This window comes from Pithys albifrons, chromosome 2 (genome assembly GCF_047495875.1).
Source record: "Pithys albifrons albifrons isolate INPA30051 chromosome 2, PitAlb_v1, whole genome shotgun sequence".
Taxonomy (NCBI): Eukaryota; Metazoa; Chordata; class Aves; order Passeriformes; family Thamnophilidae; genus Pithys; species Pithys albifrons.
Window position 1 is genome coordinate 114,127,730 of NC_092459.1, and position 26,524 is coordinate 114,154,253.

The 26,524-nt window shown below is 43.9% G+C and overlaps 1 protein-coding gene across 5 annotated transcripts in view; it reads right to left on the bottom strand.

The window, feature by feature from the left end:
- The window catches only part of PLCB1 (phospholipase C beta 1), a 346,939-nt gene that overhangs the window by 109,458 nt on the left and 210,957 nt on the right, over nucleotides 1-26,524 (bottom strand). For all 5 annotated transcript variants that reach the window (XM_071582157.1, XM_071582156.1, XM_071582161.1 and 2 more), the window contains exons 6-10: nucleotides 25,606-25,659; nucleotides 25,016-25,091; nucleotides 20,006-20,106; nucleotides 18,475-18,641; nucleotides 2,062-2,208 (exon numbers count right to left, since the gene is read on the bottom strand). In XM_071582157.1, coding sequence (XP_071438258.1) covers nucleotides 2,062-2,208; nucleotides 18,475-18,641; nucleotides 20,006-20,106; nucleotides 25,016-25,091; nucleotides 25,606-25,659 — 545 coding nt within the window. The remainder of the gene's footprint in view (nucleotides 1-2,061; nucleotides 2,209-18,474; nucleotides 18,642-20,005; nucleotides 20,107-25,015; nucleotides 25,092-25,605; nucleotides 25,660-26,524) is intronic.

Consider the following 26,524-nt stretch of genomic DNA (forward strand, 5'->3'; position numbering starts at 1 on the left):
ACTAAAAGGGAAGGGCTTGTGCTTGGTGCCTCTAAATGTGAAAATAGACACTCTGAAAAGGAATTTGAAGAGTTCCAAACTTCTTTTGCACTTTCCCCTGAGTTTGCTCCGATTTACTCCCCAAAGTTTCTATGCCAGGAATATGATGGTAAATTAAGACTGAAGATCGTATTTCCAGGTGTAGCTTCTGAAGTTCCTTAGAAATGCAGACGAAGAAACCTGTAGATGCAACCTGAGATGATTTGCAGACTTTCACATACCAGTCAAAGCAAATTTAGCAAGTGTCGAGGTAAATAATGAAACATGTGAGGTCACTTGCAGTGCAATTAAACAATCCAGAATAGGTTGGACTAATCATGAAGTCCCATCCTTAATTCTTTGTTCTTTGGCTTCTGTGCCTCTAAACCTTTGCAAGACGCCTCTGTCCTGACCAGCCCTGATAAAAATCTGTGGTCTGGCACTGGCTATAAATTCATGCTGGTAGAGAGGACAGCAGTATTTTATCTCCTCAGATCAACTTTAAACTGCATGGTCTTTAAACCTCCCCGTGGGCCTACACTTCTCACATTTGCAAAACAGCTTTACTGTTTTCTCCCAGAAAATTGGTATAAAGCTGCAGCATTTGGCTTACGTGGGTCCTAATCCTCCCTGACAGAACAAAGCCCATACTGGAGGTAAGAGGCCTGCAAAACATCATAGTTAAAAATTGCTTTTGCTTTGGCCATGTCTGCAAACTTCCAAGGAGCATAAATTTCTGCTTATTGGAATCATAAATTAAAGTGGCCACACTGATCTTTGCTTCTTTTAATTCAGAGAAACTAAATAGCTGTCAAACAAAATACTTACGTGACTAGTTCTAGCACAAAACACATTTTAGAGCCAAGATATAAACCTTTGAAAAATGGCATCTAATGCAAACAATGGCAGTTCATTCACTTCACGAAGCACAAGAAGGTGCTGCAGAAAGTGCTACAACAAACATAAACCAGACCAAAATAACTCCCACAGGTCTGTTTAAACTGGGCATTGCCCCTGAGTGGGTTTGTTTATGTTCTGGCACTCGGAAGAACTCGGTCAGTTAAGGCCAGTCTGTTAACAACATTAAAAAGCCCGTGTTATCCATGTCACATTTTTAGCACTCAGTGCAGCATTACTTTTTTTATTTGACATGATGCTAAGTCACAGCAAACATGACAAGACAAACATCAAATCAAACAGGAGACTGAGAACTCCCTGTGCACATCTGCTTGTCAAAAACATTTGTTCCTATATAAACTAAACTAAAGCAGTAAATCTACAACTATTTTCTCACAAGTTAACGGTATCTTAGACTAGAAAACCAGTGTCAAAAGTTGAATTCCTGAACTGTTTTAGTTTCTCCTGAATGTGAAAGTACTGTTGACTTTGCTACGCAAACAATACAGTTTAGACTGTAACTCAAATCAACAGGAGCTTCTGGGTGCTCAGCCTTTTAAAACTCTTGACAGCACCTAAAAATTTCAGCTCAGATATCAGATACAGCCAGGGAGCAGAATTCCACTCCTTGCATATGGACTGTCAGAAAGTTATGTGCCATGGTGGAACATTCCTAATCTCTGAATCAAAGCTAATTTCATGGAGCTTAACAACCTGTCAGATTTAATGTTTAGGGGCAAATTTATTAGCTGCAGAGATGTTTCCCATGTTCTGCCCTGGGTACTTGTTTAGCTCTTCTTTGGTGTCATAAAAAGAACATTATTTATTCTCCTTCCCAAATACAGACCTTAATCTGGAATCCTAAGTGAGGGAAAACTTCCAGGGACTTCCCTGGGCTTCTGAGCAGGCTTTATCTGAGCAACACAACTGCTGTGCACCTGTTAATAAAAGTGTGTTTGATGCAGCTGTGCCCATTTGATGTAGCTGTGCAGAGGCCAGAACAACGATCAAGTGCCACCCTTGCTTCCCTGAAGACTTAACTCCATCATCATTTCCTGCTGATGGTTTTAGTGTGGTTTATGGCACCACTGAAAATATGCTTAGAATTTTTGTAAGACAAGAAATCAGATCTCTTCAAGGCTGTACCTGTGAGGTAGGTGTTGTGTGAGGAGTTGATGAAGTAGTGTGACAATGGTTGAGACATATCTTCATTTAAATCCAGTTTCTCAGGGGGAACAACGCCGTTTTCTTCTCCACTCAGGTATCGCATAAATCCATCCACTGATATCTGTCCTGAGAGAAACAGATCCAGGGAAAGCACCAGTTAATGTCAAGTACAGATTTTGTGGACGTGCATATGTTAAGTTCAATATACTCTTAACACAAAGCTATCAAAACAAATACTTTTATGGTAAGTTTTAGCACAAAACACAAGAGACTTTATAAACCATCAGACTGGCCTTCACCTACCTATCCATAAATTATATTGTTATTTTACTACCACCTCGTTTTCAGCCACACACATTTGTGTGTGCAGGTAACACACTTCCCTTTAGCTGTACCAAAGACAAACCATTTCACAGGGAGTGCCTACAAAAAATGAAGGGCACAGGGGAGTCAGAGTTACAGAGGGCTGTAAGAACAGAGAAAATGCATCTAAGCCTACCAAGAAAAGCGGTTTTTTGGGACAAAATAAAGCACCTTTCCAGAGGAAACCAAGAAACCTGCAGAGAGCCACAGACACAGGTAACTTGGACCTCGTTTGAGTTTGGTTCAGTGTGTGTATATGAAGGCAATGGAACTGTAAAGCAAAGCAAAACAAACTAAATGAACCACCTTTCAAGGGGGAACTCAGCTTTGTTTTGTGATTTTTATATCTGTCTTTTAATTCCTTTTTCACTGGAGTGCTGGCATAAATGATCATTTCATGTGCTGCTGGCAAATTAGAAAGCTGAGTCCCATCCTCAGCTTAAATACCAGCACTGATCTCAGTGGAGCTGTGCTGATTACACCAGGATGAATTCTGCTGTCAAGCCTTCTGCATAAAGTTGACTTTAGGGTGTCAATTTGTACATTTAAACTCGGGGAGAAAAAAAAATCCAGTAGTCTACATTTGAAGATTAATGCTTAAATGAACAAATTAGAGACATTTTTCTTTGCCTGGTATATTTTGCTATCTTGTCTGGATTTCATCTGTTGATTTACTCAGCCAAATAGCTTTACTTAATTGCGCTCCTGCTGACAGCAGAGCAGATCCTGGAAGCAGCTGTGTGCCTGCTGACTCCCAGCAGGGAGAATTCCTTACCTCTTGTTTCCAACCCAAACTTGTCTGTATAACATGCCCAGTAAAAAAAACCCTCACTCAGCTGACTGTGGCATTGAAAACTGGAAGACTTCAGTTCCACTCCTGACTCTGCTGCTCTCTCCTTTAAGGGTTAAGGGTCAATCTCTTTTTATCCTAGAACATAAAAGCTTACAAATATTTTTCTAGCACATGAATGAGTAACAGACAACCCTGCATCATCTTTTTTTTTAAAGCTTGTAACCACATGATGCAAGTACAGCATATGAAGCATTTACTTAAAACCTGTGCTTGGACCTCAGGATTTGGCTCCTGATCAGAGAGGAGAAGATGTGACACCTTATGTGCAGATCCCCTTTTTCATAAAACCCCAAGACAAGTGGCACTAAATGAACTTATTCATATGACAAGAAATGTAGTGACAATACAGAGCAATGCAATTATCATTCACTCTTATGGCAACAATTGTAAGATGGTTGGAAAGAAAAACATCGAGTCCATCCACTATTCTAAGGGTGTAATCTGAGTGAATCTTGTCAGGCTCCACAGCTGCTTCATTATCCAGTCACTAATCACCCACAGACAGAGACCCACGGACTTCCCTTTTCACAAAATAAAATTTGAGATGGTGAAAATCAGGAGAAAAACACACAGACATTGCCAAGAAAAAAACCAACATGGGATCAGTTCTTTCCACTACATCTGTCACCTTTTATCTTCAGATATGTATTAGGAAGATTTAATTACATAAAAAAGTTAGAGAGATGAGATACATAATGCAAAGACACAGAGATGTGACAGATCCACATTTTTCCCTTTTTAACACAGAAAGTCAATAATCTTTTTATTGACTTTCTGTGTTAAAATTATGTGAGCCCTAAAACTTTGATGAAACTTTCAAAATAACCAGTGTGTTTTATATACTTAAAATTGCAGAGTTAATAGACTCTTCTCTAATTTATCTGGTTAATTAGAATTTCTCTCTCTATGGCGTCACTCGGTAGTGCTTTATTAAAACATTTAAACAGCACAAATATAAAAATGCCTCCTTTTTCCTGTGGTGTCTGAACAATTTTATGTTCAAGACTTAACTTTTCCCCCTCATGGCAGTGGGACGTTGCACCCTGAACAGGGCAGGGGCTCCTTATCTTCTTCCTCCTCATCCTCGTCTTCTTCCTCCCCTCCCTCCAGGGCTGCTCCTTTTGGTACTTTTCCCCTCACACTTTGGCACTTTTCCCCTCACACTTCACAATTTTTCCTCTCACACTTGGGCATTTTCCCCCTCACTTTCCACTGTTTTCCTCTCACACTTTTCACTTTCTCCCCCTTATACTTTGTCCATTTTCCTTCAAACTTTTCACCTTCTCTCCTCACACTTTGCACTTTCCCCCTCACACTTTGGCTCTTTTTCTCCTCTGCACACTTTTAATTTTCTCCCCTCACACTCAGCCCTTTTTCCCCTCACATTTCCCATTTCCCCCCCCTCAGACTTTGCACTTTTCCCCTCACATTTTCCATTTCTTCCCTCACACTTTTCCCCTCACGCAGTGCCCTTCTCACCCTCACACTTGGTCCTTTTCCCTCACACTTTGCAATTTTTCCTCTCACCATCTCTCCTCACACTTTGCACTTTCCCCTCACACTTTGGCACTTTTTCTCCTCACTTTCCACTTTCCCCCCTCACACTTCACACTTCCTTCCCCTCATACTTTTTTTCCCTTCACATTTTGCATTTCCTCCCCTCATGCTTTGCCCTTTTTCCCCCTTGCACTTTGTAGTTTTTCCCCTCACACTTTCCTCTTTCTCCTCTCACACTTTGCACTTTTCTCCCTCATACTCTGGCATTTTTTCTCCTCACTTTCTCCCCTCACACTTCACACTTTTTCCCCCTCACATTTTCCATTACTTTCCTCACACTTTTCCCCTCACACAGTGCCCTTCTCGCCCTCACACTTGGCCTTTTTCCCATCACGCTTTGCAATTTTTTCTCTCACACTTTTTACCTTCTCTCCTCAGACTTTTCACCTTCTCCTCTCACCCTCTGCCCTTTCCCCCCCTCACCCTCTGCCCTTTCCCCCCATATTTTCCATCCCCTCCCCACACTCTCCCTCACTGGATGCCCTGCAGCCCCCTCAGGTGCTCAGCTGTGCTGTCTGATCATTAATGTGGATAATTTTCCTTCTCCAACCTCAGTGGGCCGAGGCAATCTGTGAGGAATGTCAGCCACAGAGTGTCTGATTGTCAGAGCACGCAAAAGTGGCCAGATAAAGTTTGCTGCCAGCCAAATAAATAACAGATCAATTGCAATGTTTTCATTCTGCACTGGAACAGCTCTCGAAAATATAAGAACAAGTATTGAGGAGCAAGACAAAAGCATCTAATGTATTCCTAGTCACAGACATTCTCAGTGCCTCAAAATTAGAATTGTGTGTGGCTGAACACTTGTGTAAAGATTATATAAACTTTGATGTGACTCTAAATATGTACCTGAATTAAAAACTTCCAAGGCCTAAAGGCTCTGAAAAGTCTGGAAATGTCTCTGTGTGCTTCTCTCTGCATTTATATTCCCACATACCTTCCAAAACCCCATTCTCCAAGCAGGAAGGAGGCTTTTAAAAGAAAGGGGCCTCCATTTCTCCCTGTATTTTGAACATTTTACCCATTTCTAGGTGTGAAATGCAATCAAGTGAAGTCAACCAAATCTGGCACTTTTCACTAAAATCTGGAAGGAAGGAGAAGTAATTTCCTACTGGAAGAAGAATATGCTGAGAATTCTATTGAATTTCCTGACTGATCAGCTTCATTATAGGAAACATGGGAAATGTTTGTGCAGCAGCTTGATCTTTTTCTGCATCCCCGGTTCCAACTGATTGCCCCAAAATAGTTACAAGGGAGCAAAAAAACTCCAAGAGCACAAATGAAGTGGCAAGTTCTGAGCATTTCACAGTATTTCCATATCAGCTCCAGCTACATCACCACATAGATTCCAAAATCTACTACACATAAATGTTCCTGGGTGGCAGCTTAAAGAAAAGCACATAAAAATGTAACTGTTACTTTATCAGTATCAAGGCTCTTTTCTGGCCAGGATTTGCCAGCCCTGAAGACAACAGAAGTCACTTCTGTTATCCCAGATCCCTCTTCTTGGAGGCTGTCCTGGGCAGGTGACACACCGCTGGCCAACAATCTAGTCAAAATACACAGAATTTACAGGCATAATTAAGTGAATCCTCTTTTCTGTGGTCCTTAGATCTTGTCAACATTCATAAATCCAAATGTTTTCTTCTGTAGTTTATGAGATCTGGAATATCCTGATTCCTGGGAGATGGTGCTCACAAGTTTACCCTGACACAGGAATTCCAGCCAGCCAGCTGGAATGGTGGATGGGATAACCTTTACTTCAGGAATGTGCTTCTCAGAGCCTCCTCTTGAAGACTCACTGTCTCCTCATAATTCCATTTGAGTAGATCCAGAGCACCCAGCACATTCCTCTCACCAGGGCACGGTGCCTGCCCTGTGCCAGCACAGACACAGGGAACAGCCACATGGAAAACCCTCCTCGTGCAGTTCCCAGGGCTGGCAACAGCACAGGCTGCGTTTGACACAGCAATGCTCCTCCTGCTGCTTAACAAGACACAGGGAACTTGACAGGATCCTGCTTTCCCCACCCCTTTGCTGCGCCAGCATGACCAACCTGCTCCCAGGAACCTTCCAGTCCTTTGGGCAGTCCTGGTACACAAAACAAGAGGCACAACTGACACCAGAAAAAACCACTTACCTGCACACTCTTCTTCACACTTTAGCATTGCAAATTTAACATCAAAGAGCCCTTGCTTGTTCCTTAAAATCTGTGGATGTTTTCTATGACAATTAAAAAGTGCATTTGCTTGTACACAGTCAACAGCTTTGGCCACATGGATCTTAAACATTTCTTTCCCTATATTTGCAGACTCCATAGTGCCTTCCATTTGTTTACACTCATGCTGTTATCCACTAACAATGTAACTGGAAAGCACAATTGTGCCAAGAGATGTTAATAAAGAAGAAAACAAACAGAAAATGAGAGACAATTAATTGGTGCCTCCTATCTCCCAGTGAGCAATACAGAATTACAATAGTATTTTGTCTGACAGCGAAATCAGGTCTATTCCATGCAATCTGCAGCATCAATCACATTTGCTGTGATCCCACACATCTGAGCAGTCCTCTCAACTCAAAGATTAGAATCCTACAAGTAAAGCAGATCCTTGATAATCCTGTGAGAGATCTGTACAACATGTCCCACTGGGAATTCCATCTCACAATCCAGCACTGCAATTTACAGCTCATTGGGTATTAAAATTTCATGCACAACAGTAGGATGTACATAGCCCTGGTATGTCTCTTGACACTGGGCACACACTGGCTTCTCTCTGCTTCCCAGCTTTGTGAGCCAGCAGAGAAGTTCACCAGGATGAATTTACATAAAATCCACAGTGTGGGACAGGATGTACCAGGGCCACTCTGCTGACAGTCACAGCATTTGCATCCAAGTGATTTGGAAAGTGATGCTGAGCCCTGTTTGCCTTTCCAGACACACGTGCTATTGCCATATTGCTGTGGTGCAACTGGAACTTCTGTCTGTATTCAGTTTGGCAAAGGAGGCAGGGCAGGACTGTCCTGTTGCACTGTCCAAGTGACATCCTCTTAATGGCAAAGTCATCACAAGGAGAAAATATGGTGAAAGCTCAGCCCAGACTGGAAATGCTTCAACCCCACAACTGAGATACTGGACTTTACCCCAGGAATGTCAGTGCTTTCAGAACAAACGCTGAGGAGGTACAGACTCTCAGGCCTCAGGTCAGGATGTGCAGATACATCAAAGCATCCACATACACACCACATGCAGAAATGGGCAGGAACTCCTCCATTTTAGCAGTTTTCTCAATGATCAGTAAGGACAAAAATTCATACAAGTCAGACAGTCTTATCAAATTAATAAGTAGAGGAACAGCAACACATCTGAATTGCTGTATCTGGATATCAGTGAAGCATTTAATGAAGGTTTCTAAATTCGAGTTTTTTCGTGTTCAAAAAACTAATCTGTAGAAAGCTCGGACAGAAATAAACTGAGGTCAGATTAGAAGATCAGGGCTTCTCTGAATTTGAAAGCTGAACTGCACAAAAAGTCCAGAGGCTGACACACTGATCAGCAATAGGTCTGGCTTCATAATGTCTTTAATAAAGTGAAAAAGCAGAATCAACAACACAGGGTCTACAGAACAGCCAGTTCTCTGGTAGCTGGCAGCAAAACAAAGAGGGTAAAGCTGTAATGAACCAGGTAAATGGGACACAAACCAAAGGAGAACACACTAATAATAATTCCAGCTACATAACTAATCACTAGAGCAAAGAAAAATCCAAAATACAGATCTGAATTGGGAAGAAAATGCCTAGAAATCTATCATGCTCTGAAAAGCAGATGAGATGCAGAACATAGCAATGCATCTGTATATGCAGCTGCACCAAAAAAGGTAATAAAAAATAAGTAATTGATTGGCAGGACATTTTATTATCAAGTCATCGATGCAAGAGTTAAACATGCATGACATCAAATATCAACAGTCATATCCATAACTACATCTAACCATACAATCAATCCTACAGACTCATGACCAGAAATCAGTCTTAAATTACTTAACTACCAACAGCATAGAGGGTCTCAAACGGGACCACTGACATGGCCCCCATTGTCATGAATGGTTTTTGACTACTTAGTATCAGAAACGTGTCTGTAAATAGAAGGTTATTTAGAGAACTGTTATGAGTATGTAATAATATATGCCAAAACAAGAATAATCAAACATGTACAGCTGAAGTGGCAACAACATATTTGTCAACAAGTGCTTTAAGCACAAGCAATAAGGATGAGGAAGAACAGTTACAGGTAATGAGACCAGAGTGAGCAACAGGAAACTTGGGGTGAGTGTCTGAAAAGGCTTGGCACTGCTACAACTAACTGTGCTAGGAGACAGTCTTGCAGGAGATTTATTGGTTGTCTCATTGCTTAAATCCTTTAGAATCAAAGCAGGACAACATCCTGTTACATTCAAACCTCATTTCCATTCTCCAAACTTAAAGGAGAACATACTGGATCCCACTCTGCCCTCAGTTATCTTTCCTCAAAGGCTCTCTGTAATTAGACAGTTCCCTGGCCACAAACCAAAACAAGCTGTTCTTGGTAACATGTTCTTGAAAAAGAAATGGAGAACTCACTCGATAAGGAAGGAATAGAGAAGATTCCTTGCTCTAGACTTGAGTGGGAATACTGTAACAAGACACAGGGAAACCTGATTATAAGCAGAGAGTGGTAACTCCAATTCCAGATCAGAAGTAAATGCTTAATGAATGACAAGCAGTCAGCAAGGGAAAACATGGGAAGGTAAACATGTTGTGCTTAAGTAGCCTACAGAAAAGAGCTTGCTCAGCCTCAGTTAATCCATGTGGAAATCTTGCCTGCCCAAGGACACCGAGATCCAGAGTATTTTGCAGAGGAAGGATCATCAAGCCAGCAAAGCAGAGTTCAGCGTGTGTGAATCAGGAAGGCTTGTCATTCTAATGAAGCCATCATACCCCTTTTATCATCTGTACAAGTGCACAGAGAAAACTAACAGTGGAGACACATTTTTTTTTGGCAAGAAAATGTTTGCAGATGGAAAACCACCATTCTGAACTATCAGATGAGGAACTGCAGCCCAAGACATTTAGTTCACTCCAGGGAGGAAATATTTCCTACGAGCTTCCAGGCAAGCCACACCAAATAGCAAATCTCAAGCTCAATCCGAATTAAAACTGGGAGCATTCCAAGGACACTGCCAGCTCCAAAGGGAAAGGAAGAAGTGTCACTTGAGAAGAAACACATGTTGCCAAACCTCACTTGTGCCTGTAGACATGAGCCATCCAGTTTAACAAGATCTTAAAGCCACTGTGCAGTGTTGAGTGTGCTCTTTATTTACTTGTTTTATGAGAAGTCACAGGCTCTTTCAGTCCTTCTCAAGCTCCCAAGAAAGAAGCCCTGCAGGGGCTACAGCCTACGGAATGGATGCATTTCTCTCTGGTAGTGCTAGAAAACAGCAAAACACACACCGAAGCAGGGAAATTTTTAACACTCAATATTTTCTCTTCCTCAAAATTTGTATGTTGGAAACACATTTATTTTAATGGATATTGATCCTTTAAATGTCTGCAGCAGCTTTAAAACCTCTACTGCTCCAAAACATGATCACAGTTCAGAAATTCTGGTAAGCACAGGTCTTGTGTTGAGGAAAACAAGTCCCAGAACAGTTTCTAAAACTTTAGCAGAGAGATATACACGAATTTAATAACCAGCAACTGCTAAGGTGTGGGGGAAAGCCCTCTCTTGTGTAGACAAGCCACCAGTCTCTCCAGATCCTCCAGCCTGCAGCAGGGTGAACAGCTTCCTCTCTGAGCTGCTCTGTGCAGAGATGCCACAGGCCAGGCAGAGAACCACACTGCACTGCAGCTGACCCCTTGGCAGGCCTTCCCTGCTTTTGTGCTCCCTGTCCAAATCCAATTTTGCTTAAAAGGGCTGGCCTGGATTGTGCAAGCTTTACATTAGTCTCAGCTACTGCCTTCCAGGTTCTCATCCAAGAGCAGGGCCTTGACTGTTAAACCCCCAAGGAATGCACATCCTGATGATGTCAGCTGGCATTGCACAACATGCAGGGGGAGACAGCGATGTGAGGGATGTCCCGGCAGGGCCAAGGAACCCCCTCCCTGCCATGGTCATGTCTGTGGGCACTCACAGCTGCTGCTCTGCACTGTAGTCCAGGGGCTCACCCAGCAGAGCCAGGGGCTGAGGGCCAGCCCCCAGGCAGCTCCATCCCATACAGGAGGGCAGAGCAAACAGGCAGGCACAGTGAGCTGTGCCAGCTGTGCCGGCAGACATCCTAAAGTCGGTACTGCTGAACACTCTGAGCCCAAATCACAATCATGCAAAAAAATGCCTGTGGTGCACAAAGTCTGTGGCATCACAGGGTTTTACAGACAGGAGCCCACTCTCAGCTCCTGACTTCTCACCATAGATGCAGCAGGAATTGCTGCTGACAGCATGGCCCTTATAGGGTGAGACACAACAGAACCTTTAGGTTCAATTAAATCTTTACAAACACCACAAAACCACCTTCACACCCAGTTCCTGGCCAGTAGTGGAAGAAGCATTTTCCAACATGGCAGATTTGTAAGGCAGACAACCAACTAAGTGGAAAGATTTTAAATCAGACAGATAAAGATACCACCAATCCCAGCAACACTAAAGTCATTTCTGACAGACTTGAAAGGGGGATACTACTGGAACATGTCACTGTCTTCCCAAACCTTTGAGAAACACCCTCTGCAGATGCCTTGGAGTGATCTGGGAGATGGAATAATGTTAAACGTTTCCTTACTTCCAATTGCTCAGTTGTATTAAAAGACATCTAATAATAATTTTTTTTTTCCTCTTAAGTGATAGTTCTCTACATCAGCTATTACAGCACTTGCCAAAAAGACCATCCTGTAGTATAACGGGAAGAGATAAGAGTATAAGCACGGTATAGGTGGTGAAAAGAGCTAAAAAAGAACGAAAGGCATGGGTATTACTTCTACTTCCACAAAGTCCTGCAGCTGAAGAAAAGACTAATATTAAACCGAAGTGGAAAAGAGTAAAGGTGTGGCACTGCAAAGACAGTGCCAACAAACTGAGAAGAAGGGATTTCAGTCCCTTTAAAGGGCCTTCCTTTCCTTTAGACTTGGTTCTGCAGCTGCAGGCACTGCAGTGGACAATCACTTTCATAAACAAATCAAGCTCTATCTCCATAACAATTGTGCTTTTTTTCCCGCTGTTTACTACCTCTGATAGACTGTGCCAGGACCATGTTATAAGGAAAGTTCTCTTCAATTTCCAGCCTAAATTTATTCAAGGCCACTTGGATCCCTTTGTGTTCTTCTGCCAACATTGTCTTTAGTTTACCACCTCTTTCTGCCTCCCCTGGTGTATTTACAGCAACAGCCACCCTGCAGCTCCAGGATATAGTTAGATGATGCCATGACAAGGCCAACTGTCTCCAGTGGCTGCTCCCCACAGCAGAGCACACACTCCAGGCATGTGAGGAGCCCTGTGCTGGCAGACACCACACACACCCAGAGGCTCCCAGGTCACTCCTGGCTCCTCAAGGCACAGCCTGGCTGTGTTCAGTCGAACTGGCCAAAGGATGAGGCAAAACCCAGAAAGGACACATAAAAGGAGATGGCCAAATGGCAAGAACCAGGAAAACTGTGCTTGCTGTGCCACCAGTTGCAGATGTCCCTCAGGATGACAGCAGTTGTGCCCCCTGTGTCCCCATGGGCCCCCTGCAGCCAAAAGCACTGCACTTGTACAGGCACAAAGAAGAGTCAAACCCCGCAGTGTTTGTTCAAAGTTTATCTACATTTCTTTCCTTGAGTCTGTGCTGCTTTATGTCTCCAGAAGTAAACTTTATCTGATACTCATCTTCAAATAATAAATCCTGCTGCTAAAATTGAACACCTCCCCGTGTTCCATAGAAGAGGCAGCAAAACAGCAACAAGCACAAAAAGAAACAGTTTTAGCCTAAGTTTTCTATTTATGGGCTCTGATGGTCTGAGGCCAGTCAAACACAATACAGGCAGCAGCAGCAGGAAAACGTCTCCACAACCCCTGAAACGCTGTATTGACGTAGGAGTCCCTTATCTGTGAGCAGAAGCTGATGAATGATGCAACCCCTACGGAGACTCCAAAGCCTCTACCTGGGTTTGCTTTATGGTCCTGTCACCCCAGGTGCTCTCATCCCCTTTCACTGGTAGGACACAGGTTTATTCTGCCTGTAGGGTTTGAGTCCATCAGGGCCCCCTCTGGATTCCAGGATGGGACAACAGTCACTGGTGTGCTCAGCTCCCACCCTGGAGAGCACAGGTTGCTCATTAGTTTGCGCTCTCAACCCTGAAGACACCAGTTCCACAGCAGGTCTGACCATTTCACTGCCTCGCTGGTGCCAGTGGAGCTGCTCCTGGTGCCACAGCAGTCCCAAAATGCATCTCTGCAAAGCTCAAGCTTCTTTCAAGGCATCTGTATCACACACAGATCATCAGGAAACTTGCCCTCTCTGGAACCCTAAATATATTTTTGATATTTTCTTTAACTCTGCTGCCAACAGCAAACCCCAACCCCACACATAAGCACGGGGGTCTGGGATCCAAGCCAGTTCCTACACTTTTGAAATGCAAACCAAGAATAAAAGGTTCAAATTTCTGCTACTTTACTAAGCCAGATACTGCATGTCAGTGCTCACTGTTGCAAAATCTGTTCTTACCAGTCCACATCACCAATTCATTTTGTTAGTGAGCTGTTACAGTTAAAAAATGATGCATTTTACATATAAAGAAGATGCAAAACCCCCTGAAAATAGAGGACTTCACATTCTAAAAGATTTTTACAACATTTAGTCTTTTACTTGAGAAAAAGCCTTCCAAATAACTGCAAGACCTGAAACAAATTCTACAGCTTCACTAGTGGCTAAAAAACAAGCTCAAAAAAAAGAAAATACAGTGCATTACAGGAGCATATTTTGCAAATTCATTTTGCCTTATTTATGCTGATACATTATCCATACTAACCTTTCCTGCACAAATATATATTTTAAAATAATCTTAAAGAAAAGCTTTCTGGTAAGCTACTAACCTGAAGCTGACAGCAAGGGTCAGACTGAGACTTTGGGGTGGCTTCAGCATTTTAAGGAGAAATAAATTGTGACTGGGATCTGGTGTTTTGTCATCATTTGAGACTGAGAAACAATGCTGAGAGCTCTTCTCTTGTACAACTGAAATGCTGGAAAACACTGAAAATCCCCAAGCTAATGGGTTTTTTGGTAAGTATTCTTTATTTGCAGTGTTGAGTTAGGAAGCCAAAGAATTTCAGCTGTTTTGTAACACTTCCTACAAATGTTTCCTGCCAGAAACCCCTACCATGTGCCTAAATGATTTATACATCAGAATTTATGCTTTAAATATTATGAAGTATGTCTTAAAAGTATAGCCATGGTTGCATGGGACTTGTTTTTCCCATTAAAATCTGTTGCCTAGGAAATGACCCCCTTCTGCCATTAAGAGACTCCAATGTGTAATTATTCTTAAGCAGTCACTAAAAGGTAAATTTAATGCAGTGGGATGAAAATGTCTAAATTGTATTCATGTTTTAGGGAGGAACAACACATTTGTGCTGAAGTGAACACTGCCTGCTGGTAAGGCTGCCATGGGAAAAATACATATAGCAAATGCTTTATAAAATTATACCTTCATCTAATGTTAATTGCTTAGTTTATTTTATTACCTAAGAAAACTCGGGACAACAACTACCAGTAAATGTGCACTGCAAACAGAATTAATACTGGAATTCAATGAGAGCTGTGGAGCTACCCTAAATCCTTCTAGATGTGTGGATTACCAAAACTGGCACAGAGAAAAGAGGTGCAGTTGAGAAAATCTGGAGAAAGAAATGCTGTGAAACATAAGAGCAAAATTCTCTTCCTCTGTGCAGATCTAAAAGTTTGAGTCTCTAAAATTAAAAAAGCAGAGATAGTATTTAAATAAATGCACCCCTAAGATAAAAGAATTAGTACTTTTATGCCATTACTTATCTCAAAGATGCCTTCCAGTAAGTAAAATCTGGTGCACAGACTCACTGCCCAGGGAAGAATCTCGAAAGCACTTCCAGACTCTATTTTTACAGCTTATGCCATAAAAACCACTCTAAAAATAATGGCTGATAATAACCTATCCCTTGTCTTGCTCCCACCAAGGAGGACAGTGGGAAGTACATCTTTCATATCTGCAGCTTTTTCATGCCTCCTGTCCCCAGCAGCCCCTGGTTTCGTGTTCTTCCCTGCTCTCACTGCTGGTCTGGGCCATGGGCACAGCTCTTCCTGCAGGCTCAGAGCCTTCCAGACACACAGGAGGGCCCTGGAGCCAGGACTGTTTCTCAGTGGTTTGCAAAGCATTCACTGGTTTCAGAAGGAAAGGCTTGAACTGACACGCTGGGATTTGAGCTCTCAAAGCACCAGGGTCCTTTTGAACTCAGAAACTTTTAGAAATGAAGGGCATCATTAAGTCGGGAAGAACTAGTATGTTTCTGCAGAATGTGAAGCAAATTCATGTGGTAAATCTCCCACAGTTCTATAATCCAGGACTTTTCCTCCCAGGAGCCTGGACACTGCAAGCAGAGACAGCTGAGAGTCTGCATCAGTGTCCCCTCTCCCAGCCATAATGGAACGGGATCCTGAACAATTCATCTTGATACAAGCCTTTAAATGAAACTAAATCAAATCAATTAATACCAGCAAATAAGGAAATGCCCAATAAATCCCCTGGAAATCCATTTATTGATGCACATCCCCTTATTAACACGGTAACATGAAAGGGAACACATTCAGCAGTTATCCCACCCACCCACCCACTGCAAGTCTTTACAGCCAAACTACACCATGGCACTCCACAGCCCTGAGAGCCCCCAGAAGAGTTTTGCTGACAGGGAGAAGCTGCTCAGCAGCCCCAGGCACTTCCTCCTGCTCCCACCTGATAAGGAACACAGGGAATTCATCTCCTCTGCTGTAGGACACAAAGCATTAATCACAGCAGCCTCACCCACAGTGAAATGCCACTCCAGCTGCTGAACCCGTGCAGATGGCAGGCCCGTGGAGCTGCTGATTCTGCAAATGCTCATTTCTGTCCCAGCAATAAATCCACCTAAAAATACATCAGTGACGAGCACAAACATGGGCAGCCTTTTTACTCAGAACTCTGCAACCTCATTGCACCAGGAGTGTGAAATACTATGGACAGCTCCTGCTTGCTGTGTGCAAAACATCACAGTTGAGCAGCAACAGGTACAACAAAAGGGCTGCAGTGGGATCAGGGAAATGATGGGATGCCCAAAACCTTTCAATAGTGCAGTGAAAGCTGAGAGACAGCACAACTGCTCACTTGGAATTCATTTAATTAGCTAGGAGAGAATAATTAAAAGGGAATATTGTTGTACAGTGGTTGTTCAGATAATGAGCTCAGACAGGAAATTGGAAGGAACAATCATCAGAGGAGTGAAGATCTAGAACTGCCCAAACAGGGTGTCAGGTGCTCTACAAAGGCACAGAGCTTCCATTTTATGAATTTGGAATTATGTCCTCAAAGAAAAACCCTAATTTTATTTAAAATAACTTGTCAATGCACAGCATTGTATGGGCTAAGAAGCACAGGCATGACACTCTCAGAAGTTGCCCAGGTACCTGTGCTCATGGTTCTGGCCAAGAACTGCCTGGAAATCTCACTTGGGAATGGTCCTTTCTGACAGCAGAACACCTGAGTGACAATCCCTTCCACAGAACACCACACTAAAAGGTTAAATAATTATTTTAAATATCCAGTTAGATTTTGGTGACATTTTATAGACAAGAAGCACTTTTTGGCAATTACTCTCTGAGTGTAGGATTGAGTGCACACCTACACTGCATTCAACATACAGCGAATGCATCCCCAACTCGGAGAAGATGCACAGAAAATATTGTGTCCCCATGTCATTCCTGATTAGCCAATTCCTGTCATTTTAAGGCAGCAAGCTTGGGATTTGCACTGGAGCATGTGCCAACTGCCACAGCTCAGCTGCCAGACAGGGTGTTCCATGAGGTGGCATCCTCAGCACAGAGGTGGCTCTCAGGTTGTGCCAGCTGGACCTCAGTGCACAGTCTGAAGAGGGGAAAAATCTCCCACAACCCCACAAAAAGAATTACCTGCCTTTCCCTTGTCACAGTCAGTGTCTTCAGTGAGAACTGACTCTTTAGGAGCAATGTCAGAGCCACCCATGAACAGCAAGTGCCTGCACCACATGTGTGCACCAAGGTGAGTGAGGCTGAGCTGGGGAAGTCCCACACACCTGTGTGGAAGGTGCAAACACCACCACAGCACCCTTTTGCTCCACTGCTTCCTCCTCACTGCTGCTCAGAAGGTGCTTTCATTTTGACTCTGGTGCTGTGCTGGCCAACGTCCCTCTAATAAACCCTCTGTTTGGTTGGTATGATGCACCAATATCTGGGTAAGAAGAATGATCTTTTAGGTAACAGACTTTCCTGTGGCTGATGTGAAATAAGGTGAGCACAGAGGACTATCCCAATATTTGCACAGATGAGAAAGGAGGTCACAACATGTTTTCATTTACTTGCATTCCTACTGATGTCAAAAGGCAGTGTGCATAAATATGAGAAAGAAGCAGGATTTAACCCTCCAGCAAAGCCTCTGGGAACAACACCAAATTTAACTGCACTAGAAAAAATAGGGAGAAAAATTAGAAGTGTCCAAGAGACAACATTGCCTGTGGCATGGAGAGCTTCGAGTTTCCTTCAGGAGGACAACAAGGTCAGAAGGCTGCCAGGGAGAGGGGCAGGAGGGCCCTCAGTTCAGCTCTAGACTTTTGGGCAAGATGTCTGTGTGGCCTCCAGATCCACAGTCTCTGGAGCAAACCTAGGCCTGCTCTGCAGGATATTCCCATGCCCCTAAAATTTATAAGGTGCAACACATTAAAAGCTGAGGTAACCATCAGGATACATGGACTGGAGTAAAACAGGATGCAGACACAAAGTGAATGTTATTTTAAGGCTTGTGGTGGTAGCAAAAATCTGCAGAGATTTGAGCAGTTCTCTCGTCAGTTTGGGCAAAATGCCCAGTTAAGCCCAGACAAAACCTGAGATGTTCAAGTGGGAATTGTAGCACAAAATACATTGAGCTGATCTCACCTCTTGCTTTGTAACCACTGCATCCAAAAGCACAGGGCTAGACAGTATTATTCAACAACAGAATTACCATGCTCTTAGTTTCACTCTCCCTGACTAGTTCTTTAAGTTCTCCATTTCAGATGCTGGTGAACAGCCCCTGTGACAGAAAGGTTTGTGCTTAAGTTCACATATCAGAGCAACTGGCCTATCAATTCCAGTCACTGAAAAGCAAATACTGAAAGCAGCCCCATCCTCCTAAACTGAACCCAACCAAATACAGTTAGGAACACACCACATGATGTCCCCAAGGCTTGCATGATCCAAAAAGTAGACAGTTGGAAACACAATTTGATTTTGAACCACATCTCCCTTTAGCATGTGCTGTAGGGTAATTGGGCTATTGTTTGAAACCAGAAACCAATCACAGCAAGAGTAAAAACCACTGACCTTTCTTTGCTAGGTTGCTGTTGGGTTCGTATTTCTCAATCAGCACCTGAACTTGTTCTTGTTTCAGGGGTGGATAAAGGATCTCATTTAATCGTGGGTCACGCTGCTTCAGATTTATAAAGTCCATCATCTGATCAACAGTAAGGTATGGTTTGCTCTTGGCACCGCTGCAGAAACATTAAAGCAACAGAAAAATCATTAAAATGCAGTTCCTTGAAATGCTGTTAAATGTTCTGAAACTTCCCAGGGAAGCAAGATTCAAATTCTCAAACAACAGAAACATCGTCCTACTGTGTGTCTTTGGCTAATTTACTTTGCCAGTTGTAACAGCAAAGACCCTCCGTCAAACTTCTAAGAGGCAGATCTTTACAAACCTTCAGCATCCCTGACATCAATGGGAAGATTTAGAGCAATGCTAAAAGCCTTTCATTCCTCTGAATTCCAGGAATTCAGATATTTTAAACAGTAAAAGAGAAAACAACGTGGGATTCAAATCCAAGCTGGCCACAAACACTCTGCTGGCCTTTCTGGCCCAACTATTTGGGTTTCAGGCTGAATAAAAGCAGTCCTGACTTCTTTATTCCAGTTTTTGCTGGGGTGTCTTTTATTACAAACCTGCTGAAAACATTGAGGCACTTTGCAAACCAAAACAAAGGTGCCTATTTATAGTCAGGAAAAAGAGGAGTTGGGCACACACTGTACCCAGATGGAGCCCAGGAGGCCTCCAAGCCCAGTGATGTGCCCAGGGCTGTCTCCAGCACCCAGCACTGGCCCATCCGTGCTCTGCCAGAGAGGAATGGGGAGCCTGTCCAGGGTCAGCAGCAGCGAACGAGGACAAGCTCCTCTGAAACCTCAACTATAGAGAAAACCAGCCCAAAAGCAGAATGTGAGGATGGCAGTGTTGCGAAAACACATCCACTAATTGCTTTGGTGGTCTTGGGATGTATTTTGGAAATTGCTTTTCTCTCATGTTCTGACTCCATTGATCAGGCTCTGCTGAAACCGGGAAGTGCACCCTGGAATTGCTGCCAGGAGTGGGAGCACCAGGAGTTACAGAGCCTGTACCAGAACGTGTGAAATCAGCTGTAACCAGCTGCTAATTTAATTTCACGGTGAGAATCCACAACACACAAATCCTAAAAGTTACTGCATGTTTTTTGCAGCTCCTAATTAAGCTTTTGGGGGTGATTATACACATTCTCATGCCTATTGCACGCTGTTACTGCTTATTACTCTTCTTCCTTTACTTACTTGGAAGCTTAAACTATCCTGACCCATGCAGGAAAAAACCAAGACCCAGCAGTTCTGCTCCTCTAGGAACAAACTCCTTTAAAACTTCAGCTGTTAGTAGAGGCAAAAGCTTGGGAGGAAGGAACCCAAGGTTAAATAAGAGCCCTGCTTGCCTATTAGATCTGTTATTGGCAAACACTGCACGCTGTCATAGTCTAAATAACTTCCTTTACCAGCCCCAGCCCAGAAAATCTGTGAATGGGGAAAGTGAGTAAACAAATAAATGAGTGTCTTTTCTTACAACTCAGAAAAGATGTGGTCAATCTCAGGCCGAGGGCAGAGGTTGTTTAAGAACACTCTGTACACTTCTGGTGTGAAGTCGTCTTGAGGGATTGAATCATTCTGTGAAAGGGGGAAAAAAACAGTGAAAGAGAGATACAGCACTTTTATACACTCCTTGTAAACAGATCACTCACTCTTTGGCTTCTCCAGGTTGAGGGAAAGAAATCAAGAGGAGCCCAGGCTCTCCAGAATAATAAATCCCCATGAATAACAGAGCAGCTTAGAGAGCACATTTTTAAAAAAACATACAAACACATCTATGAGTGTCCATAAGGCAGAGTTACCCCTTTGTCTGAGCACCTGTGAAAGAGGGAGAAGGGACAGCTCCCCACCTAAGCCCTTATCTATGGCACAAAGGAATGTATCAGCCCCAGTGAAGATGAGGTGGCTGGGCAGCGGGGCTGGGCAGCGGGGACGGGCAGCGGGGCTGGGCAGCAGGGATGCGCAGAGGGGACGGGCAGCAGGGCTGGGCAGAGGGGCTGGGCAGCGGGGACGGGCAGCGGGGACGGGCAGCGGGGCTGGCCCCGCAACACAAGCTCCAGCGAGGCAAACAGCAGCGTTACAGAGCACATCTCTCATCCTTCCAAAGCCTTCAGAACTGGGGAACACACTGGGGCACTGAGTCACTACTAACACACGTGTCCAAGACACCCCAGTTCTGGGGGAGACTCACACAGCGTGGCTTTTCCACACTTCTGTGTCCTAAACTCCATGTAACACATTTGGCGGTCAGATTTCTTTTATAGGAATCAATAAAAAAGTTCTCCTTGTAGAAGACGCATCAGTACTTTCTTTTTCTTACATTTTCTAAAATTTAGAACCATTTAAATTTAGTCCTGATTCTAGATGACACTTTCATCATCCTCATTGTATTTTTCCCTGAAAAAAGTTGAACCACTGTTATTAACTGGAGGAATTACTGGACTTGGTAAGTCCTTTGCACAAAGCTTGAGAGTCCTTAGCCCAAAGCTCTGACATGTCTCTGAGAGCACCCCAGGCCATGTGATGCCTCTCCACAGCTCCAAAATATGCCCAAAACAGATGGACTGGAGCAGGAAGGCCATACTTTGAACACAAAGCTGTTTGCTTTCCACCCCACTGAGCCCTGGCTGTCTCAGAGCAATCAGGGCTCTGTTTACCCTGCCTGTTTGACAGCGTTGCCAGGGGAACCGGAAGCACCGATTCCAGCCTTTGGCAGACGGAAGAAAGGAAGGAAACTTCTCCACACTTTTCCTGCTTCAGGTTAAATAAATGTATGGCACAGGCGTCGCTTTGTCTCCTTTCATCTGTTACAGGGCTCGAGAGGGTTTGTCCTGTGCCCACCACGCAGTGTTTGTGCCCTGAGTGCAGAGAGAACCTGCCCCAGCTCATGCTCAGGCTCAGCCTGGATCCATCTCCAGGCTCCAGCATTGCAGGATCACCAGACCCTGGTCCTGCCTTGCCTTGGCACACTGCACGTGGCTGAAGGGTGAACTCATTCAAAACTCCCCCACCCTGTGAATTTTACTGTGATCAGCTCACTGAGCCAGGTAACCGACCAAGGGCACAACTGCTAAACACGTGCCAGGGGGTGGGGGAGTTGGAACCCTGACCTCAGAGGATGGAAATAGCTCCTTTCAGGCACTGGGAGTGTGTGAATGCACTCAGGACATTGCTGAACGTGAGCTGTGGTGCTCTGGGCTGAGAGCTGGGCTGCTGAGACCTGTGTTTGCCTAAAGGCCAGGACTCTCACAGCCTGTGCCTTTTCTTGTTAAACTGGCACCCTGCTCTCCCCTCTTCTCTCTGCCTATAACCCTTCAGCCAGGGAATTTTAAACACTGACTCTCTAATTACCACAGAACTAGTCTCCCACTGACCTTCTGTATGTTTCCCTTTACAGGGGATTTGAAGGTGCTCAGCTCAACAAATCTGGGTCTCTTCCAGTATCTGTGATCCAGGCTTTGATTTGTCACTCATTTCCAACTAAAAAAATATCCCTCAGTTTCCCTCCCCCCCCATATCTCCAAACGCCAACCACAAAGAGGAAACCCAGCACAAATCTTCAGGCGTCAGTACAGAACCTTTTAATAACTATTTCCTACCAGTACCATAATCAGTGGGCTACAAAACACGAATACCTAGAAGGGAGCTGAAAGCCTCAATGCCAGTGTTTGCCACCCCAGCACAACCTTAGACAACTATATTTGGATTTCAGAAGCTTGTCTGCTGCAGGGGATTAAAATACTCTGCCCCCTTCCTCAGCCTGGTCTGAGCCATCCCCATTTCAGCAGAACCACCCACACTCCTTCTGTGCTCATCTCTCCTTCAAGACCAATGAGCAAAGCACAGAAACTTTGGGTACCACATGAGAGCAACCCTCAGTTTCAGCTTTGCTTAATATCAGCATTCAGTTTTCTTCTGTGATTAAAACTCTCTCCTAATTTCAAGCACTGCTGATTTATGATTTGTCTGGTAACCTGACTGCTTTTGTAACATCTGTATCCAGTCTGTTACATGTTTGGCAGCACGAGAGCTAATTCAGATTATTTGCACAGACAGGACTCAGTAGCTGGTTATTTCATTTTAGCAGTCAAGCTCACTGGAGCTTCATTGTGAACCTCTCCAGTAACTGGGAGCCACAAACCAGGCTACACAGCCAAAAAGGCAGCTAAAATAAAGCTCCTCAGATTCTATCTAAGGGACTATTAACCAAAACAAACAAAAATACCCAATAATAACAAGAAGCAACCCCTTCCCAAAAAGCAGCCAAGATTTAAAAACACATCCTGGAGGAATCAGCTGCCAAACTCAAAAATGTATTGGTGTATTTTAAAGTTTTGTTTAAACATTTATTTAAACATTCCTTTACTGAGGTCCTCAAACATAAAATAAGGTTTATTTTCAGTACTTCTGGGGGGCCCCTCTGGTGCTGCTCTTCAGCAGCAGGATGTAAACAATTATCCAGGCAACGAGAACTCTTCCTCCTCTCACACCAAATGCGGTGCCTACATCTTGTCCTGAGAGGCCTCCTGGCAAACGCTCCCCCAGGGAATTCCCCAAGGAGCAGGACTGGTGGATGGGGACATCTATCCCATCACAGAAGAGTCCATGCCCAGGTCACTGCATGAGACAGATGAGGGACTGCCCCAGGCTTAAAGCCAGGAATGGGGAAGATTCATTCCCAAATTCCAAGAGGTGCAGCAAAACACCATGTGAAACTCCTGGCCAAGGAGCTCCATATCTTCCTAGAACCATGAGAGGCATGGGAACACCAGGAGGAAATCTTTAGAGGGACCTTCACAGGGCATGAATATGAAAAACCAGAGAGCCTGAGCTGTTAATGTCCATGAGAGACTTCTGTGAATCCTCTGAATAGTTTGGTGTTAATTTGCTGAGCCAAACTCCCTGATATGCAGGTTTTGCATTGCTGCTGGAGTCCACTGCTCTTCCAAGGCTTATGGCATTATTACAATAAGGCAGAAAACTGGAAGTCAAAGCTAAGAACTTTACTCGTTCAAATAAACAGGAACACAAAGGAAGAGCTGCAGTTGAAGTTCTGATTTCTTCTATTCCATTACCTCCATGAGATCCCGTTTCACACTTCTACAATATTTTTCAAAGATCATCAACACAGTTTTCTTTGGTGCATGCAGAGCATTTCTCTTCTGCCCCAACCAAAGGAAAGATCTGCTTTACACTATGAATAATTTTTGAGATGGTAACCCAGCAACGAGTATCCAGCAATGTGTACATAAAATTGGCTCTACTTAAATAAATAGCAGAAAAAGACTGCAGTTTCCTTCAAGGCCTCCAGTGATATTTAGATTTTCTTTTCAGAGATATGTAATAAACAGAAGTAATAACTGATTTTAAAGCAGTGCCTCGGAGGTTTTTTTGCATATCTCATATCTCTTGTTTGCAAACAATTAAATGAAAACCCATCTTTAAAATTATCCCTTCCATGTTTCTAACCTCACAACCTAACTTTGGAGAAGATGATTGTAATCTTTAATACCTTCTTTACAAACACTCCTTGGAATTTTATGGAATTAAGCTCCCAGGCATATGAAGGAAGGTCTCATTGTAAGGGGATCCGAGGTTTGGCTTGGGAAGATTTTGCTCCATTGCTCTTCTGGAGCTGTGGGAATTGCCTGCATTCAATCACTTGGGAAGCACAAATGCCAAGGACACGGCACAGAGCTTTGCACAGAGCAGGGGATCAGGAGGTGCAGGTTCTCCCATGCCACAGCTCAGTTCTGCCCCACCTCTTAGACCTCCAAACGTAGGAATTATCCTGCAAGAAACTGCCTAGAGGAAAACCCTGCTCAGACAGGGAGGCAGGACCAGATGGCCCACTGTGGTCCTTTCTAATCTTACCCACTCTGTGATCCTGTGACTAAAGACATCTTCACTCCAGTATTAACTGGAATCACTGGCTCCAGCTCATTCCTTTGGAAAGAAAAAAAGCCTCCTGGAGGGTGAGGTACCATCCTTCAAAGGCTCTGGGCTGAAGTGCTTCTGGATTAGCAGGACACAAAGGCTGCATTCCCCCAGCACTAACAGCTTTCACATGGGAGCATTTCAACACTTACTTCATGCACCTTTCAGATAAGCTGCAGGAGTTTAGCCTGTCACTGATCCCAAGCTATACATCACACCATTGGCTGCTAAGGCTGCTCTGAAACCACATCTTGAAAACTGTGCACTGACTCTTAAAATATCCTGACAGGATTTCTCCAGGACAGATCACACAACCTCTGCCCCTTCTTTTAATCCATTCATTCCTCTTCCAGGAGCTCTTGGTCCCTACACAACTTCAAATCAAAGGTACTCAGATTTGCAGATGGGTATCAGGAAAGACAGACCTGCTGCTGAGGATCTGCCCAGAGGCAAGGGCAGCACAGCAGGACCAGCCTGGAGCAGGCTGTCAGCAGAGAGGAAACACCACCAAGCACAAGCAATGCTTATCTGAACAAATGCAGATGCTCACCCTGGAAGATGGAAGATTACAGGCTTCTAATGCAGTCTCCACCCGCTTTCTGTCCGAGGAGAATAAGCGGTATATGCTGCAAAGGGAAGGCAAACCAGAGAGAATTGGCTTAAAGACAAGCCTTGACAGCCCATGGAGCCCATGGAGTATCTCTCACCAGTCCATCACTTCTTTAGCTCTTTATTTCCATTTGCTGGCTGCTCAGTAACACAGTTTAACTCTACTCTGCACCAGCCCCTATCACAGCAGAGTTATTTGGAAAAGCCACCACTGCTCTATTCATGTTATCCCAAAGACACACAATTGGAATCTGTTCATCCTCATGACATGTCTCTGAGGTGAAGAAATTATGGTTTCTTTTTTATTTTCACAAGTGGAATGAACAAGGGCAGAAAAGTGGACTATCTGGCTCAAGATCCCAAAGGGTCTTTCAGCAGAGACCTCCTGAGCATCACTGGCCACTCCTCCCTGTGATGTGTCACAAACAGAGGACAACATTATCATTCTATACCCGGGGGCCACATGCCCACCCCAAACACACACTCAGAAGGCAGCAGAGACTGCGTGGTAGGGAAGGGAACAGCACTTACTTCTTCAGAGGAATGCGCCCCTCTGGAGTCACCTGCAGCTTCAGTTTGGTGTAGCTGTGGAGAGAAGAGCACCCAGTTCAGTGCTACAGCATTTGCTGTGCATCTCCACCAGCCTTCCAGCTCAGTGCCAGTGCCCTGTGCACGTGGCAAGCTCCACTGGGCTCTTGTGCCCAACATGAAAACCTGCTGGGACATCACTAATGAATAAAACCCTTTTTCTCTCCCACCTCATTAGGGGGGCAGGATGAGGACAGATCCATCCCTGCCCAAACTGTCCAGCAGGCTTTGAATCAGCTGAAACAGGAGTCACCCAGTGACTTTAATGAGGAGCATCTGGGCCCTTCCTGATGCAAGGACTGCTGCACCACCAGCAGCCTGTGAACAGCACAACTTCTGGAGCATTTCATGTCTCTCACTTGGACACAATGGAAACCATACATGAGTTTTTTGCAGCAACATGATCTGGTGAAAAATGTGGCAACACTTAAATATTGAAGAGGATTTTTTTTTGTGTTAGAAACCCCCAGTTTCTCACTTTACCCACTGGTCCACCAAAAGAAGAAACTGCACAGCTCTAATAAACTTTCCTTTTCTTCACAACAGAAAATGCCATTAGCCATTAGCAACCACTTCAAAAACAAAGTGTGTGCTAATATCACTAACTAGGGTAGGAAATTGCACAAATCCTTGACTCCACATGGGCACCTTCTGGAAACTGAAGTGTTTTGTGCTACTGTGTCACCAAACAAAAGTATTATTCACTCTGCCCCATTTCCCAGTACTGGGCCAGATTAAGAGCAAAACAATCACAGCACTTAAGGGGAAAAAAAGAAAAAAATATTTTTTTTTATTTTGCCTACTATTTTTTAAAAAATTTGATGATGCTCTGGTCACATCCAATGTTTTCCTCTACACTCAG